Source organism: Octopus sinensis, linkage group LG7, assembly GCF_006345805.1.
Source record: "Octopus sinensis linkage group LG7, ASM634580v1, whole genome shotgun sequence".
Lineage (NCBI taxonomy): Eukaryota > Metazoa > Mollusca > Cephalopoda > Octopoda > Octopodidae > Octopus > Octopus sinensis.
In genome coordinates, this window is record NC_043003.1 from 99,883,101 (window position 1) to 99,903,582 (window position 20,482).

The 20,482-nt window shown below is 37.3% G+C and overlaps 1 protein-coding gene across 5 annotated transcripts in view; it reads left to right on the top strand.

The window, feature by feature from the left end:
• The window catches only part of LOC115213931 (core histone macro-H2A.1), a 57,835-nt gene that overhangs the window by 15,234 nt on the left and 22,119 nt on the right, over positions 1-20,482 (top strand). For all 5 annotated transcript variants that reach the window (XM_036504997.1, XM_036504995.1, XM_036504996.1 and 2 more), the window contains exons 3-6: positions 6,535-6,825; positions 7,953-8,054; positions 10,108-10,198; positions 11,995-12,081. In XM_036504997.1, the coding sequence (XP_036360890.1) occupies positions 6,535-6,825; positions 7,953-8,054; positions 10,108-10,198; positions 11,995-12,081 (571 nt within the window). The remainder of the gene's footprint in view (positions 1-6,534; positions 6,826-7,952; positions 8,055-10,107; positions 10,199-11,994; positions 12,082-20,482) is intronic.

Here is a 20,482-nt window from a genome sequence, read left to right on the forward strand (position 1 = left end):
GTTTAACTCTGGGAGTTCTGTTGTAATGTTTGATTTCTTCTTTTCGTGAGGCCTGATACCAATTTGTCGTGTGTAGTATGTTGGGAGATTTGTTCGCAATGTTCTATTCATTATTTGATTTGCAGGGGATGGTGCACCATTTTGTAATTTAGTCGTGCGTAATGCTAAGAGCGCTAACTGAGGTTCTTCGCCACTTTTGAATGCCTTTTTTAGCGTCTTTTTTATTGTCTGTATATTTCTCTCAACCATGCCATTCGCTTGATGATAATGCGGGCTTGTCTTCGTGTGATGAAAATGCCAATTTTTTGCAAATTTTTTGAATTCAGCCGAATTGAATTCTGGACCGTTGTCACTTACAACTGTTTGTGGAATTCCGAATTTAGCAAAAGTTTCTTTTAATTTTTTGATTACGGTTTTTGACTGGCAATCATTTATTTCGTGTAGATCAAAAAATCTTGTTGTATAGTCAATAATTGTGACATACGAATTTCCAGACAGGTGAAATACGTCTGTACCCACTTTGGTCCATGGTGTAGTAGGTATTTCATGATTTATTAGTGGTTCGGCTGCTTGTTGATTTTTGTAGTCAATGCAGTATGAGCATGTGTTAATCATGTCCTTGATTTGAGCGTTAATGCCGGGCCAGTATATACATTCCTTCGCTCTCTCTATGCATTTTTCGATACCCATGTGTCCGGTATGTATTTCCTGTAGAGCTTCTCTACGTAATGACTTAGGTACAATTATTCTTGAACCTTTTAGAACGAGACCATTGACGATTGATATTTCATCACGAATAGATACGAATGGTTTGATGTTTATTGGTATTTTGTCTTTTGGGGGCCATTCTGTTCTTGTAAATGTGATGAGTGTCTGTAGAGACGGGTCGTCTGCAGTGGCTTCTTTATACTCGTTTAATTTAGTGTCGGTTATGGGGTAATTTTTTATTACTGCATGAATGTGCGATTTCATATCTTCGTCTGATACTTCTGGAGTATTTTGCTCAAGGTATGCACGTGATAGGGTATCTGCAACAATTGATTCTTTACCAGGTATGTGGTTTAGGTCAAAATCATATCTTTGTAATGTTAGTAGAAATCTTTGGATTCTGGGGGGCATTTAGTGATCGATTTTTTGAATATTTGCTTCAACGGTTTATGGTCATTTTCGATTCTGAAATGAGTTCCGTATATAAACTGATGAAATTTCTTGCATGCGAAAACTATACTGAGAGCTTCGCTCTCTATCGGACAGTAGTTTTGTTCCGCTTGAGTTGTTGCACGAGATGCAAACGAAACAGGTAGCCATCTTCGTTGTGTTTCTGCTCAAGTATCGCTCCGAGCCCATGCTTACTAGCATCTGTAGTTATTTTTATTGGTAGATCTGGATCATAAAATTGTAGCACTGGTTTTCTGGTAATCATTTCTTTTAGCTTTTTTATTGCTTCGATTTGTGGTTTGTCGAATGACCATAACGTGTCACTCTGTAGAAGCTGGCGCAATGGTGCTGTGACTTCGGAGTAATTAGATAAAAATTTACATAGGTAATTTGTCATACCTAGGAATCTTTGTAATTCTTTTTTACTTGTTGGCAGTGGCATGTGAATGATTGCTTGTACCTTGGTTGGATCTTGTTTATCCCTTCGCTGGTTAATATATGCCCAAGGTACTTGATTTGTGATTCATAGAAGATACACTTTGATTTATTTAACTTTAATCCGTGCTTTCGGATTCGATCGAAAACTTGTTGTAGTCTATTGTGTGTTCTTCTAAAGTGTTGGACCAGATTATGATGTCATCCTGTGAATTTCTTGCTCCTTCTATGCCTCTATTATTTTTGAAATTTCTTTTTGGAAAACTTCACTGGCGCTGTGAATTCCCAAGGGTAGTCGTGTGAAGCGATACCTTCCAAAAGGTGTGTTGAACGTTAAAAGATGGGAGCTTTCTTCGTCAACTGGAATTTGCCAGTATCCATTAGATGCATCGAGTTTTGAAAAATATTTAGGGTTATGCATTTGTGCAAAAATGTCCTCCGCTGTAGGGAGTTTGAAATGTTGCCTTTTTATGGCTTTGTTTAGATCTTCGGGTCTAAACAGAGTCAGAGTTTTCCGTTGGCTTTTTCAACGATGACTAGGGAATTTACCCAGTCTGTAGGTTCACTACAGGTTTTATGATATCTAATTCTGTCATTCTTTTTAATCTTTGTTGAGTTTTTTTTATAGAAAAAGGAACCGATCTTGGTGGATGAATTACAGGAGTTATTTGTGGATCCACTGTGATATGATGTGTTATTGACAAAGTGCCGATTTCTCCGAAACAGTCTTCATATTTTTCTAATATGTCGTTTGTGTTCGACGAATTTATTTTTGAAATTCTCTGAATCAGGTTCAGATCTTTGGCTGTCTTTGCATCTATAACTGCGTGCGAGTTTGTTTTGCAACAATGAATTTTATTTGCTTTGATAATTCTTTGTATTTAATGACTGCTGTGCATTTTCCTAGCACTTTTATAGCTGTGTTATTGTAAGCTGATAATCGAGTTGAGGTTTTTGCAGTTGTGTTTTGGAATTATATTTCTATATTCTCTGAATGGCAGTACGGTTACGTCTGCTCCTGTATCTATTTTGAATGTTACATTCGAGTTGTTCACTTTTAGTTCGACCGTCCAAATGTCTTTTGGAGTCTTGAACTTTTCGATTTTGTGCACGCGGGAATTATTTGCAGTGATCATTTCGAGTACATGTGTATCGTCATCTGATTCATCGTCGGTATGTATCTCTACTTTATGTACAAATTTTCTTGATTTGCACATTTTTGCATAGTGTCCTTGTTTCTTGCATTTTTCACATGTCTTGTGAAATGCTGGGCATTTATTTCTTTTGTGATTATAACCACAATAGTGACAGTTAGTGACGTAGTGTTGACTTGGCGCTTGAAACTTCGCGGGCTTTCTGTCACTTCCACCTTGTTCGTTTTGATGTCTGGATTGCATATGGCGGGTTATTTGAGTTTTGGCGCCTTTTCTGTCGTGTTGACTATATACCCTCGAGATTTCGTTATCTCTTGTTTCGGATGTGGCATTTAGCATCCTTGATTGGAGTCGTGTTTGCTCTGCACTCTGACCTGCTTGAATTGTTTTTTGTAGGTCTAAATTTGGTTCTCTCAATAATCTTTCTCTTAATCTCATGTCTCTGATTCCACATATCAGAATATCTTTGGTGAGACTGCCTGTGAGGTTGCCGAATTCGCACTGTTGTGCCTTTTGGCACAACTCTACTACGTACTCATCGAATTTTTGATGTTCCGCTTGTCCACATGTGAAGAATTTGTGTCTTAGGAAAGTTATGTTTTTCCTGGGTTCACAATATGCATCGAATTTTTCGATTACTGTCTGAAGGTTCATTTCTTCGTCGGGTGAATCGAAATCCAGAGTGGAATGGATGTCTCGGCCTTTGGAACCGATGCAAGTTAAAAACATTGAAGTTTTTACTTTGTCTGGCTTCATGTCACTTTCTGTTGCTATCAAAAAGAGATTGAATTCTTTTTTCCACTTTTTCCATGCTGCGGCTAGATTTTCCTGATTAAAGTCTAGGTCTTTTGGATGCAGTAAATTTTCCATTTCGTCTTTGAAGTATGATTTCAACTTCTTTTTTCCTTTGGTTTCTGTATTTTGGGTTCTTTTAGTATTCTGACACCATGTTGTTGTTATATATATATAATGTATTGAGTATTAAAGGAAGTAGTGAGTACTTAGTATGAAAGATTAAGAAAATGAGAGAGACTGAAACAACGTGTTAACGATACAAGATACTTTATTCGACTGCCGTTGTTGTACAAGTTAATTGTTTTGGCGGGAAACAAAGTGAAAGTCCTTTTATCAAGGGAGACAATGGGCGACGTTGATTGTTCATGTTTGTTGTGATGATTATATAACAGGGAGCAGTATGCCTGAGGGATATACATATACAGACAGAGAATGATAAAGAATGGTAAATATATAGAGAAAGGAGAAAGGAAGAAAGCCTGTTGGAGACAGATAGAGAGTGGTAGATTTCTTGATATAAAAGTTGAGTTATTTCTCGTAGTAAATTATATTTTTTAATTAATTATAACATGTACTCATTCATTTTATAAGTGTGTATGAAAATGTGTGGCTTAATGGTTAAAATTTTTGACTCACAATGATAATGTCATAGGTTCAATTCCTGGACTAAGTTTATTGCTCTGGTTTACTCAGCTGAAAATGAACGCCAGTCTAATGTTAATGCAACTCTCTCTTCTTCCTGCTGTCACATCTTCAATGTTCTGCTGGGTCAAGTGTGGAAGGGCCAAGAAGGTGTCTGTCTCTGCTCACAACTACTGAGGCCCCTAAGATTATTAGCAGAAGTATGGTTCCTGTTATCAACTCATAGTCACTTGTGAGTGAAAGATATGGTTGTGTGTGTATCATCATTCTACATCCACTTTTCCATGTTTGCATGGGTCAGATTTCCTATGGCCAGATGCCCTCCCTGTTCATTGACCCTTACCTGTTTCCAAATAATGTAATATTTCACCATAGCTGCACATGTTTTCACAGAAGACCCAAAATGAATGATCACTTGTGACACTCATTTACATCATGTGATGTCAGGACAGGGAGACAGTAACACACACACGCATGACAGGTTTGTTTCCCTTTCTGTCAACTAAATCCACCCACAAATCTTTGGTCAACCTTTGGGGCTGTTGTACAAGTTACATGTTTGATGTATAGTGCAGCAGGACAGAATCCATGACTGCATAGTTTGTTAAAAAGTTTGCTTAAGAAGCAAGCTTCTTAACTAAACAACCACATTTACTTATATATATATATATATATATATGTTTCATGGGTGAAGCAGAGTAGAGATTTAAGCCTTGGTCAACTGAGTCCAGTACTTGGTTTCTTCTCCTAAATATATCTATTCTACTTCACTGGCATTAATGCCTTTCATATTGTTTCCAAAGACTATTATTGACTTTTAAAATAAAGAAAGGCCAATACTTATCTGGCTGCAGAGACTATCTGCATGTAGCAATGCCCTGCTGACTGGTCAATGGCATTAGCAAGTTATCTAAACCAGGTTGAGGGGAGCTGATGAGTTTTAAATTCTTGGTGAAATTCTTTAGAGTTTGTCTCTCAATATAGTTGAAGACTGGGTTTCTGATGAACTGCATGGAGGAAACTTGTCCATTAATGATCAAGTTTCAAAAGGCAAAATGACGATATCCAAAGCAATTATTTTTGTTACTAGGCAGTGAGAGAATCAGAAAAAAATGCCTTGAGTATTTTTTCTGATTCTTTGCAATCAAAGTTCAATGGATAAAAATGAAGTTGACTTCTGTGTTACTAAAACCCAGAACCTAAGAAAAAGATGTAACTAAATACTGCATGGCATTTTGCGTGAAATTCTACAGATTCTTGTTAATACGTTTAATATTAATAATAATGATGATGATGATTTCAATTTTTGGCACAAGGCCAGCAGTTTTGGGGTGGGGGTTAAGTCGATTACATTGACCCCCACCAGTGCTCAAAAGGATGAAAGGTAAAGTCAGCCTTGGTGGAATTTGAACTCAGAACGTAATGTTGGATGAAATGCCACTAAGCATTTTGCCTGGCATGCTAAAGATCTGGCCAGCTTGCCACCTGACGATGATGATGTTGTTGTTGTTGTTGATGATGATGATGTTGATGATGATGATGATGATGATGATGATGATGATGATGATCCTTTCTAAAATAGGTACAAGGCCTGAAATTTGGGAAGGTGGGTAGTTAGTTACACCAATCCCAGAACTTGACTTCTTCTGAGCTCCAAATAAAAAGTGTCAGAACAAACACTGCATAGTATTTTATCTGACACTCTAGCAATTGTACCAGCTCACCATCTTTAAATAATGGTACCCTATTTCAAGGCAAACTTGACCTCTGCAGGATTTAAACTCAAAACATAAAGAGCTATAAGAAATGCTGCTAGGCATTTTGTCTAACATACTAACTATTCTGCCAGCTCACCACCTTTAAATAATGGTTTCAAGTTTAGGTGCAAGGTCACCTATTTTGAGAGGAGGGGATTAGCCAATATTGTTGATCCCAGTACTTGACTCCAAAAGAGAGGCAAAGTGATATCAACAGTATTTAAACTCAGAATGTAATGAGATAGAAGAAATGCTACATAGCATTTCGTCTGACACAATAACGATTCTGCCAACTCACTGCCTTAATCATCATCATCATCATCATCATCATCATCATCATCATCATCAATAATAATAATAACAATAATAATATTAATAATAACTCTTTCTACTATAAGCACAAGGCCTTAAATTTTGGGGGAAGGGGCTAGTCAACCCCACAATAGGATAGAAGGTGTAATTGACCTCAACAGAATTTGGACAAAAAAACAGACAAAATGTCTCTAATCATTTTTTCTAGTGCATTAACGATTCTGCCAGCTCGCTGCCTTAATAATAATAATAATGATTTTTGTTTTAATATTATTCCACAGTTACTTAAACATGTCACCATTCCTGCTGGTGGGGTACTGCCAAAGATCCACCCTGAATTGCTCAGCCAGCAGAAGAGAAGAGGAGGCAAGGCAATACAGCAAGGATCTACATCCACTGTGAGTGGTGCAAGTACCTCCAGATCTGGAGCACAACCACCAACAACAAAAAAAGCCAAGTTGACCAATGCACAGAATAGCCATCCAGATACAACAACTGCTGCCAGAAAACCTGCTGCTGTTCCGGCAAATAAGGTTACTAAGACTGTTGATAGCAAACCAAAAGGTGTCAAAGTAAGTACAGATTGCTAAATTCTTGCTGATTCTTGGTGCTGTCGTTTAGCCCCTAGGTGAGTCTTGAAACAGCCATGATCATCCTATATTCTTTTAGGGGTAGTTTATCCAGAGTGGTGGATCTCAACCATTTTGGCCTATGGACCTATTTAATTTCTGTTTTCCTCGAGTGGACCGCCATAGTTATTTGATGTTTTAAAAAATCTCATATTTTTATAATTAAATATTATTAGGAATTATATAAAAGAAATTGTTAAAATATTTTGTGTCTTGTAGTAGTATAAGTGACTTATGGCACATTAATTTTAACAACAAAATCTTATATGGACCCTGGTTGAGAGCCACATTATATAATGTGTCCTTCCTTTTTGAAGGCAATAGCTATTTCTATCATGTCAAACAACCATAAAGAAGTTCCCTTATAGACTTATAGTAATGTTGTTGTTTTTCTTGTTTAGCCCAGGGTTAGCCCTAATCAAGCAAACCTATAATCAAGATGCCAGTCATGGTAATTATTTTTTTCATGCATAAGTGCATCTAGGACAACAATATTTAATGTCTTTTCTGTGATTTAAGAGAGAATTTGGTTATTTCTAGCAGACTGCATAACATCTATGGAAATAACCACTACTATGACATCCATCACCATTGCCACACTCACCAATATTACCACATCCACTGCCACCTCAACCATCAGCACACCCATGGCCACCCCCCCTCCACTACTACAATCACCACACCCCAATACTACGATTACACACACTACCATCACCACTCCCACCTTAGAGCCTCTACATTGTTGCTTTACCTACTATAAATAGTAACCAAATCACTCTCTGATCCACTCTGCTATCTTAAAATATAATGAATACACCAAATAATGTGATCTTGGGTTCTCAACACATAGGTAAAAGAGGGAATGGTCATGATTGGAACGACATTGACCATGGAGCTAAACAACACCAACACTACACCCATGACAAACACTACTATTACCACTACCACCACCACCTTATTAAGTCCACTGGATTGTGGTGAATGGATTTGTGGAAACAGAGTCCAGATATTACTGCAATTTTTTTAGGGACCCTGTTATCACTTTATCAGTTATCATTCTCTTATTTCAGGCTCGAATATTAAAAGATGCTGAAAATGTAAACATGGCTGCTGCAGAGAATCTGGCTGGATTTTCAGTTTTATCTGAGAAGAAACTATTCCTAGGACAGAAGGTGAGTTCTTCCACTGATGTTGATGTTGTGACCATTGTGATTTCCATTTAGTGAAGAAAGAAAGTACTACCCATGAGCCTTTACCAAAGTCTGCAAGACAAGTAGGAGGGAGGGAGGAATGTATTTGCAAAGATGGAAACCTGGGCCAGATACTTGCAATAGAATGAATTCCACTAAAGACGTCTGAGTGTCAAGTATGAGTGCTAAGTTTATTGCCTAGGTATGCCAATGGTAGAATTTCAATTCCGAACACAAAGAATCAGAGCAAATACTACAAAGCATCCAGTTTCACGTTTTTACAGTCCTATTAGTCTACTGCCCTAGAACAGTATGTTTTTGATGAATCCCCTAAAAGATTAAAAGAAGTCTTAACCTTGGCATGATTTGAACTCAAAGTGTTGTAGAGAGTCAGAACAAATACTGTGAGATAATTGTGATGGTGGTGGTGGTGACAGTAGCATTGTTGTTTCAAATCATAATTGAAGAAATATGAGATGGTCAAAGCCAGAATAATATTGGTCATGGCTTAACTTCATCATGAACTGACCTGAGGTGAAACAACAACATCAGACAATGACCAACAAGATGCCCACAAATCCACCCAACAAATTCCACGTATTATATGGGTGGTGAAGTGGGTAAGTACTGATCTATAGCTTAAGAATAACAACAATAGCACCATAACATAAACAACAATAAAAATATGACTGGAAGAGCAAAACAGGGGTGAGTGACATGGTAGGACTGTTAGTTCAGTTCATATCTTGGGGATATTATTGGAGTGCTTTCGTGTGCTCTATTGAAATGACAGCATCATTATGATCTGCATCTGGTTCAGTTTGTCTGTGTTGTGTGGTCAGCTTTCCAGCCTTGACCACATTGTCTCTGATGATGATGATATTGTTGTTAAGTGACCCCAGTCCCCTCTGCCACAACTAGGCTAAACACTGAGTTATCCCTGCAGAACTGTATCAATATATGGTACATCAAATACAGTCAGTCTTTATTGCATAATTTGACCATGCCTGTGTGGTCAGGCACAGCCATGGCTGTGTGGTTAAGAAGTTCCCTTTCCAACCACATAATCTCAAGTTCAGTCCCACTACATGGCTCATTGTACAAGTGTAGAACATCTGCCTCAACAAGGGTTCCATCTTACTCGTGCAAGAGTGGAAAAGTGAATGTTAAAATAATGATGATGATCAGATTTCCAGTGATGACCACCTCATCTATAATAATGTTGTTGTTTAACTTCTGGTTAGTCCAGATTGAGCTGATCTATGAATAAAGGTATTCTAGCCATGACCATCTCATCTTTTTAGAGATATTTAACATTACATTATCCCCTGTATTCTTCCTTTTTTGAAGAGAATAAGGTGTGATTTGAAAGAATTAACTATTTTTAACAGTTCAAGCAACTATGTAGACTCATCATCTATGATGTAGTTGCTAATGGTTCTTGGGTAGCCTCTGCTGGGCCTTATTATAAAGATACACACTCATCTTTCCCTGATTTCTAAAATACAATGTTCCATATAGTTTGATCTCTCTTCATTGTCAGTTATTATATTCACTATTGGTGAAAAGCTGTTTCCAGACAGTACAACGGTTTCCAGCTCAAGAGGCTTCCTTATCAGCAAGTACATACTCCTATATTCTGTTCTCTTCCAGTACTTTTCTCATTAAATTCTCAACTTCAAAACAATGCCATTGATCTTGACTAATCTGGATGAAAATGTCTGCTATTACCTATGAGTTTTGTTTTTCTCTATCCTTGTAAAGTCTTATACTAATCCATGGGATAATCTTCCTTCCAATTCTAACTGTTATCCATAGACTTTGGTCAAACCTTAACCCTATCCACAACATTTTTGCCTCTTTCTGTTTTATTCTGTGTACTGTGTATATACTTCTAGTTTATGTTACTGTCTTTCTTTACTTGACTCATTGCTGCTTCTGTCTCCTCTTTTAACACTTTCTCACAAGTTGTGTGCATTACCACTTTATATAATAAGCTCATTATTATGTCTGTTATTATGTATTTTGTTCCCAGATGACAGTATTGCAAGGAGACATAACCAAAATCAATGCTGATGCCATCATCCACCCAACAAATTCCACGTATTATATGGGTGGTGAAGTGGGTAAGTACTGATCTATAGCTTAAGAATAACAACAATAGCACCATAACATAAACAACAATAAAAATATGACTGGAAGAGCAAAACAGGGGTGAGTGACATGGTAGGACTGTCAGTTCAGTTCATATCTTGGGGATATTATTGGAGTGCTTTCATGTGCTCTATTGAAATGACAGCATCATTATGATTACATCATTATCATCATCATCATTATTATCACCGTCATCCTTTCCATTGTCATCTTCATCATCAACATAATTATCATTGTCATAATTTTAACACCCACTTTTCCATGCTTCCACGGTGAGCGGAATTATCGGCAGTTGTTGTTTAGCTTCAAGTCAGCCTTGGACTAGTGAGCCTATGACGAAAGTTTTCTTCTCACCTGGGACGCATTACAATATTATAAGTTAACTCAACTACTTAAGTGGTACATAATTTCATTGAGCCGCCTGGAAGTTCGAAAGTCAAAATTGATCTCAACAGTTTCAACTCAAAGTATAGAAGGGCATAACTACCAAAAGGCATTTTGTCTCCTGCTATTACAATTTGGCCAGTTACAGCCAAGACCATCACGTCATTTTCAAAATCTAGCATATTTAGGAGTACGTGCGTGCTTTCATTATAAAAAAATAAATAAATATTTCGCTACTATTTCTAGCGAAGCCAACACTTGGTAATTCTTCCCCTGAACTTTCAATGGACGAGAGCTGGAGATTGCTAATGTAAGGGGAGTAACTATTAAATCTAACAGCAGGAGTTAATTCTCTTGAATATAAGTCTTGCATCATTGTGGGTGCTGTACGTGGTAACTTATTTTTCTCAATTTTTGGCACATGACTAGCAATTTTATGAGGAGTGGGTTAATCGATTACACCGACTCCAGGATTTATCTGGTACTATATTTTATTGAGCCCGAACAGATGATATACAAAGTTAATTTCGCCAGGGTTTGAATTCTCAATCTAAAGTGCTGGAAGAAAAGTCACAAAGATTTTGCTCAACACACTAATGATACTGCCAGCTCACAGCCTTACAATAATAATAATAGTAATAAGCTAAATGCATGTTTTGATATCAGTTTGTTCTAGAAGGATCTTTACGTACAGACATGATGGTATATTAAAACTAAACATATATGCACATTCACAATATTTGGGACTTGTTCAATATACAGAATTGTTAGTTTATTGCATGTAGAAACACCTGTGGTGTGTTTAATATATTGACACTTAATGATGCATTTATTACTTAAAGACACTTAATGGTCTGTAGAATGTATATAATCACTATGATGTCTTATATATACATACACACTACCATCTTAATCCCATATATACATACACTACTACCATCTTAATCCCATACTCTTGGCTGTCTTTAGGATACCAAACTTCTTTCTAAAGTGACAGAAGTTCATATTCCAATAATATCATTTTGTTCTATTTCTTGCTCAATTAAAGATCAGTCAAGTACTAGAGTCTGTTTATATTCCCATAATGCATCTTAGTTGTGAATGGAATTACAACAGAATATACATTACCACCTGCACACCCCATCAACACCCCTCCATATTAATCATTACAACCATAACCTATCAATGTGCAAGACCTCACCACTTCTACATCTCTCAATTGTTCATGTTCTAAAACACTATAAATACTCCACTAACTATTTCTAGATCCTTAGTCTAGTTTTAGTGTCACAATAGGCTATTTTCACTTACATCACCATACTATTCAATAACTTCACATTAATCCATTTAAACCAAACTCTTGATTATATATTCTTATTTTTAGGATCAGCCCTTGAAAAAGCAGGTGGTAAGGATTTCACCGAAGAAGTAAAGGAGCTGGCAGCAAAAGGGACCTTAACGATATCTGCTGGTAACTTCATTTTTACAGAGATTATTCCTATTTTTTCTACCTACTTTTCTCTACATTCCGATCTCCCTCACCTCTGTTTCTCTCTCTCTCTCTCTCTCTCTCTCTCTCCACATCAGTAATGTTCTGTGCCTATCCATCTCTGTTATAAAAGCAATCTAATCTCTCCTAAATTGTTGATGAATCCCTCAACTTGTATTATAGAACGTTTAGCAAGTCCATTATTAATCTCTCAATTCTTCCTTTATCTGTACTTAGACATTTTAGTGAGCCCATTTCAGTCTATAATTGAACACTGTAGAAAGTTCTCTGTAAGACTTCAATTATACTATCCATTAGGTGATTGTTAATCAATAATTAAATCCACCAATGAACCGCTTATTATTACAAAATAAGTAAACTAGGAATTTTATTGAATAAATCACATTATACACTGAACTTTATAACATGTTTTTAATTCTTATTGATGTCTTTGGTGGAAGTAGGAATTTCACAAAATCCTGCTTCCTTTCTCCCACTCTACCCCACCTTAAAAATTTGTAGACTTTTATCCATGATAGATTTCAGTAAATGCTACAGAGCCCAAAACTTAAGTTCCCTGTTTCAATTTCTGGTCAAAGCAAGGTCACTAGTAAAGCCTTTGTGAGGGGTGGACATTTCAACAATCAATGAAATCACAAGACCAGAGACTAGGTTTTCTCTCTAATTTTTACTATTTACTGTCCTATAATACATTGTAGGTGGGTTTGATGTTTCTGGACATTTATGCATAATTTCTCTTTTACACTTTTTCTCTCTCATGAAGACACACATTTATACACTGTCCATGCCTTCCCACAATTCCACAGACCTTGTTGCTCAATTTCACTTTTCAATTGACTCTCATGCATTCATTTTTCTATTCCACTCTCTATATCACTTGCTCTCTCTCTCTCTCTCTCTCTCTCTCTCTCTCTCTCTCTCTCTCTCTCTCTCTCTCTCTCTCTCCTCTTCCTCTCATATGTTCTATTTTCTTTTCTCACTTAGACCCCTATACACACACACACACTTGTGTGTGTATATCTATATATATCATCTGCAGGAGTGGCTGTGTTGTAAGTAGCTTGCTTACCAACCACACAGTTTCAGGTTCAGTCCTACTGCGTGGCACCTTGGGCAAGTATATTCTGCTATAGCCCCGGGCCGACCAATGCCTTGTGAGTGAATTTGGTAGATGGAAACTGAAAGCCATTGTGTGTATGTGTACCTCTGTCTTCCCTTCCTTGGACCGTTCCTTTTCCTATGTTTCTGATTAAGAGCTCCGCTCGAATCGAAACGTTAAATCCTCCTTCTGTCTTTTCTTTCCTGAGCATCCAATAACACTATACTTGTTCCACATCCTTGCGTTGTTGTGTTTTCTCTTTGTGTTTTCATGTTTGGATTAACTATATATGTGTGTGTGTGTGTGTGTGTGTATGTTTGTGTCTGTTTGTTCCCCCAACCCTCGCTTGACAACTGATGTTGGTGTGTTTATGTCCCCATAACTTAGCAGTTTAGCAAAAGAAGCCAATAGAATAAGTACTAGGCTTACAAAGAACAAGTCCTGGTGTCGATTTCTTTGACTAAATGTGGTGCTCCAGCATGGTTGCAGTCAAATGACTGAAACAAATTGAAGAATACGTGTGTGTCTGTGTTCATACACCCTTAAGACATGCAGACAGTTCCTGAGACAGAGAAACTGGATCGTAAAGAACAATTCTTCATGACAGTAGACAAAACAGGAACATATGATTGGCTGACCAACTGAATGGTGAGAAGATGAACACTTCTTTTGTACGCACACACACAATCCAACTTACTTCTACCAGCTAGACATATTTTCTATCTCTAAGAATATAATTGATGTCACTTCACTATTCATCAATCATTCAGTCATTCATCAATCATTCATCAATCACTATTCATCAATCATTCCTGTCTTCATCCTGCATTTTCTGCTGACTCACAGCTCAAGTCCTCTGTATGTGTGTGTGTGTGTGTGTGTGTGCATGTGTGCGTGTGTACATACATTAGAAGGTTACTCAGTTGTAAGTCTCTATCTTCTCACCATCCAATCAGTCAAATGTTACAGTATATAGTCTTCCCTTGCCTTCAAACTTTTTCTTTGTCTGAGTAACCAGCTTCATGTCAAGGAAATGACAAAATTATGGACTACTAGGCCAACTGAAATAAATTGTACTATAGTATTTTTTCCTGTTCATTAATACCAATGAACTTAACTCATATATATATATGTGTGTGTGTGTGTGTGTGTGTGTGGAGGCGCAATGGCCCAGTAGTTAGGGCAGCGGACTCGCAGTTGTAGGATCGCGGTTTCAATTCCCAGACTGAGCGGTGTGTGTGTTTATTGAGCGAAAACACCTAAATGCTCCACAAGGCTCTGGCAGGGAGTGGTGATCCCTGCTGTACTCCTTCACCACTCTTTCTTCTGTTGGCCTGCTCACTTAGCCAGCAGGGTGGCATCATTCGAAGGCTAAAACAATGCGAATGCATTGTGACCAGCGATGTGTAGCAACATCTGATGGTCTGGTCGGTCACGTGATCACGTGATATATATATATATATATATATATATATATATATATATATCTGAGACCCCCTTCGGTCACGACACAGACCATGGGATTGCACCTAGTAAGTTACCCTCCCAGGCACAAGTCCGGGCAAGGTTGTTTATGGAAGACCAGCAGTTGCCCATGCATGCTGGCCTCCCCTCTCCACGCCACCAGTGTTATCCAAGGGAAAGGCAAAGGCCGATACAGCTTGACATCAGTGACGTCGCAACTCATTTCTACAGCTGAGTGAACTGGAGCAACGTGAAATAAAGTGTCTTGCTAAAGAACACAACACACAGCCTGGTCCAGGATTCGAACTCACAACCTCATGATCATGAGCTCGATGCTCCAACCACTGAGCCATGTGCCTTCACTATATATATCCTTGTCATCATCATTTAACATCTGATTCTCTATGCTTGCATTGATCAGATGGAATTCATTGAGGATGATTTTCTACAGCTAGATACCTTTCTTGTCACTAATACTCACCTGTTTCTAAGCATGGTAATATTTCCCCAGAGTCAAACATGTTTTTCATAGAAGACTGGAAACAAGGAACATTGTTTGTATGATGTAAACCATCATATGATATCAAAACAAGGATAAGCAAACACATACGATGCATGCACACACATACACACACACACATTTATACACATAAATATATACCAACATATGTATCTATTTACATATATACAACAGGCTTCTTTCAGTTTCTATCTACCAAATCCACTCACAAGGTTTTTGTTGGCACAGAGCTATAATAGAAGACACTGGACCAAGGTGCCACACAATGGGACTGAACCCAAGACCACATGGTTAAGAAGCAAGCTTCTCAAACACACAGCTACACATGCACCAAAATATATATATATATTATGTGGCCAATGCCAGTGCCGCCTTGACTGGCTTCCATGTCGGTGGCACATAAAAGCCACCAACCGATCGTGGCCATTTCCAGCCCCCCCTGGCACCTGTGCCAGTGGCACGTAAAAAGCACCATCCGTATGTGGTCGATGCCAGCGCCACTTTGACTGGCTTCCGTGCCAGTGGCACGTAAGAAGCACCAACCGTTCGTGGCACGTGAAAAGTACCCACTACACTCATGGAGTGGTTGGCGTTAGGAAGGGCATCCAGCTGTAGAAACACTGCCAGATCAGACTGGAGCCGGGTACAGCCTCCTGGCTTCCCAGACCCCTGTTGAACCGTCTAACCCATGCTAGCATGAAAAACAGATGTTAAACGATGATAATGATGATATATATATGCATGTATATTGAATTTGAAAAAGCTCTGTATAGTGGTTAGTGTTATGGAAGAGATCTAACCATATAAACCATGCCAAAACAGACATAGGAGCTCATTGGATCCTGTCAAACCTTCCAACCCATGCAAGCCTTTAAGACAGGTTTTAAATGATCACAAAGAAGATGTGTGTGTGTGTGTCATATATATTATATGCTATTTAGACATGGCTTAGGCGACTTCTGAGATGCAGGATGACAATCCAATTTTTTCCAGATCATATGTACTCATGGCAGTAAAGTCCATGATTTTTTTTTTTGTCTTATTTCAGTCATTAGACTGTGGTCATGCTGGGGTACCAGCATGAAGAATTTTAGTCAAACAAGTCAATCCCAGTATTTATTATTTTTCTGTAAAGCAGCCTACCAGTCTCTTTTACCAAACTGCTAAGTTACAGGGACATAAACATACAAACACCAGTTGTCAAGCAGTGGTAGGGGCAAACACATACACAGTGACATGTATGTGTGTGTGTCCGGCAAATAAAGTGAGTCCACAGCTGTAGCCTACACGAGTGTCACATAACCAGCCCATTCAAAAGTACCTTGGATCGTAGGGCAACATGCCGTGCTTAGGAGACCCATTGAGTCAAGTACATCAACATCAGCAATATCAAAATCAAATCAAATCAAATGGAAATTGTAGTTGGGAGCCCCAACTGAATGTGACCGATGCCAGTGCCGCCTTGACTGGCTTCCATGCCGGTGGCATGTAAAAAGCACCATCTGATCATGGTCAATGCCACCTCCCCTGACCCCTTGTGCCAGTGGCAGGTAAAAAGCACCCACTACACTCTTGGAGTGGTTGGCATTAGGAAGGGCATCCAGCTGTAGAAACACTGCCGGATCAGATTGGGGCCTGATGCAGCCTCCTGGCTTCCCAGACCCCAGTCGAACTGTCCGACCCATGCCAGCACGGAAAACGGGTGTTAAACGATGATGATATATATATATATATATATATATATATATATATATATATATATATATATGTGTGTGTGTGTGTGTATATATATATATATACACACACACACACACACACATATATATATATATATATATATAATATATATATATATATATAATATATATATATATAGTGGGAATTTACAAAAAAAACAAAAGATGGTGTGTAAACAACAAACAGATGTATTAGTTTAACGCTCAGGAAGTGAGAAAGTCTTTTACATTTCAAGCCTACACTCTTCGACAGAAAGGAACACAGAAATAACAGGGAGAGAAAATAAAAAATAGAAAAGGTTTAGTGGATAGCAATCTATCGTAGGCTTCTTTCAGTTTCTGTCTACCAAATTCACTCACAAGACTTTGGTCAGCCTCCCTCTATAGACGAAGACACTTGCCCAAGGTACACTACAATGGGACTGAACCTGGACCGAAAATGTATATTTATATATATATGCTTAGAGAGCAAAAATCAGTGTATATTGAGATTTTATTCAGTTGTATTAAGTTATATGATCTTAAGCCGAGTTTATTTGGACCTCTTATAGATTACTGTTTCCTGAGTTTAAAAAATTTACTAATAGTTCAAAGTATAGCAAAAATTGTATTTATATATTCTCTGTTGAAGAATTTTTGCATACAAGTAGAAAGACTGGATTCATTCTGTAAAGTTTCCCTAGTCTTTCCTCTTTTGTCTTTTTTTTTTCTTCCTTTAAATATCCTTTTTTTTTTATTTTTCAACACTACATGGATTTACTGGCATGATGGCATATAATTTGGACAAATTCAAGTATTTGTTTATTTGCCTTGGCTAATGATACCTCTGGCCATACTTCTACAAAGTCAAATGGGGTAGAAAAAACACCTCGCATCCCAGTAAACTGAATATATTTTGCTATACTTAAGCCTTGAAATTCTTTTTTTTTATTTAGTTGGTCTATGCATTATATAATATTACTTACCACACACATACATATATAGCACTTTATACAGTCTCACATAGGTTGCTATAATACTTAAACATATGTAATGTACATATTTATCCCCATTTATGTCCTCTACACAGGCCATTAGAATCAGGTGTTGTTCTTGTTATTTAGCCCCAGGACAGTAACAAGTGTCCTTTTTGCTGTTTTGTATCTACATCAAATCAATCTTTTATTTCTGGAATCATCCCAACAACAAGAGGTTTTGATTGTTCTTTGTGAATCTAGAAAAACAGTTTTGAAAGGCTAAAAATAGTAGTCAACCCAATTCACTGACAATTTATAACAGGAGATCATGATGAAACTGCTTTAGAGAGGACTCCCAGTAACGCTCTGATTAATTACATGCTTGGATTACCATACCTTCCTACTGTCAGTCATAGTATATCTAGGAGTACATTAACCAAAGCATCCTTCCCTTTCCAATACATTAGTTGAGAGATATTTGTTTGCCAATATTGTAACAGGTCGAGTGAGCACAGAGGAGTATTTTTTGACTGAGATTAAGTCCTATTTTTACAGTTAGGTGTCATTTCCATTGTTATCTGCTTTTGTAATGATTTAGTCTCTTTCCTGTAGCAGCAATGTACCATTTTTAGAAGCTGTCTGGTATTTAGAGTTATGTCCCTTAGCTCGCTGAGAACTACATGGTATTTACAGCTAGGTTTCTTTCCCACTACATCACTAATGCTCTTCGGGAAGTTCTGAACATCACAACATCTTCCAACCTTAAAGTCACTCAACTCTGAGGGAAAGTAAAATATGTAACAGTCACCTGGTTGTTCTCTTTTTGAATAGTTTCTCCATGCTAATGTATGAAATAATAATATTATTTTCATTAGTAGTATTATTGCATTTTGCCCGACTTTACGTTCTGAGTTCAAATGCTGCCAGGGTCGCCTATTGTAGAAAGGATTATTATTATTTCTTTTTATCACAGGTTTTGTTGGAACTCCCAGAGTCTTGCATACATAGTAGGCTTCATGTCTGCAGCCTAAAGTACCATGCTATATGTTCTTTTCAACTAATACTTTCCTGATTATTCTGGCCATACCAAGGAGGCAAACCTTTTGTAACAGTTCTATTGGGCCCTTTATTCCAATTTCCTTTATATTCTTCTTGATGCATTCTGATACTGTCTCCAAAGACCCAACAATAGTTGGCACTATCTTCACCTTCTTCATTTTCTATAGCTGAGCTATTTTGTACTTAAGAGGGTTGTATTTATCTATTTTTTCACCTTCCTTCTTGAATATTGATGGGTCAAAGGGGTACACAAAATCAACTATATAGCACATGTGGTGCATCTTGTCTACCACCACAAGGTCTGGTCTATTATGCTCTAGCACCTGATCTGTTTGGATTGGGAAATCCCAGGGGATTTTGCAAATCTCTGACTCTGCCACTCTCTGCAGTTTGTGCTCATACTACATTTTGCCTCTCTCTAGCTCTCTATTATTATTATTATTATTATTATTATTATTATTATTATAAGATGGCAAGCTGGTAGAATCATTACCATGCCAAGCAAAATGTTTAGCAGCATTTCATCTGTCTTTACATTCTAAGTTCAAATTCCACCGAGATCAACTTTGCCTTTCATCCTTGGGGGGGGGGGGGGTCGATGAAATAAGTACCAGTTACACACTAGGTTCGATGTAATCAAGTAGCCCCCTCCCCCAAAATTTCAGGCCTTGTGTCTATAGTAGAAAGGATTATTATTATTATTATTATCATTATTAAAGTGGCAAGCTAGTAGAATCCTTAGCATGCCAGGCAAAATGCTTAGCAATATTTTGTCTGCCTTTACGTTCTGAGGTCAAATTCTGCTGAGGTCGACTTTGCCTTTCATCCTTTTGGTGTCAATAAATTAAGTACCAGTGAAACACTGAAGTCAATGTAATCAACTCGTCCCCTCCCACAAAATGTCAGGCCTTGTGCCTTTAGTAGAAAGAATTGTTGTTGTTGTTGTTAATATTATTATTATTATTATTATTATTAATTATTATTATTATTATTATTATCATTATTATTATTATTATTATTATTATTATCATTATTATTATTATTATTATTATTATTATCATTATTATTATTATTATTATTATTATTATTATTATTATTAAGGCATCAAAATGGCAGAATTGTTACCATACTGAACAAAATGTGTAACAGCATTTCTTCCAGTTATTTATGTTCTGAAATCAAATTTTGCTTAGGTCAACTTTGCCTTTCATCTTTTTGGAGGTCAATAAAATAGAGTAGCAGTCAAGTACTGGAGCCAATAGTATCAGCTGACCTTTTCCCAAGATTTGAAACCACTATTACTATTGTTATTTTCAGAATTGTCAGAATGTCAGAAAAAAAAATGCCTTGTCGGTATTTAGTTGCATCACATTTTCTGAGTTCAAATTCCACTAAGATCAACTCTGCCTTTTATCCCGCCTAGATCAATAAAATAAAATACCAGTTTTGTACAAGGGTTAAGGTAATCAAGTAACCCCTTCCCCATCAAAATTGTTCACATTGTGCTTAAAAACCAAAACTTAGAAAT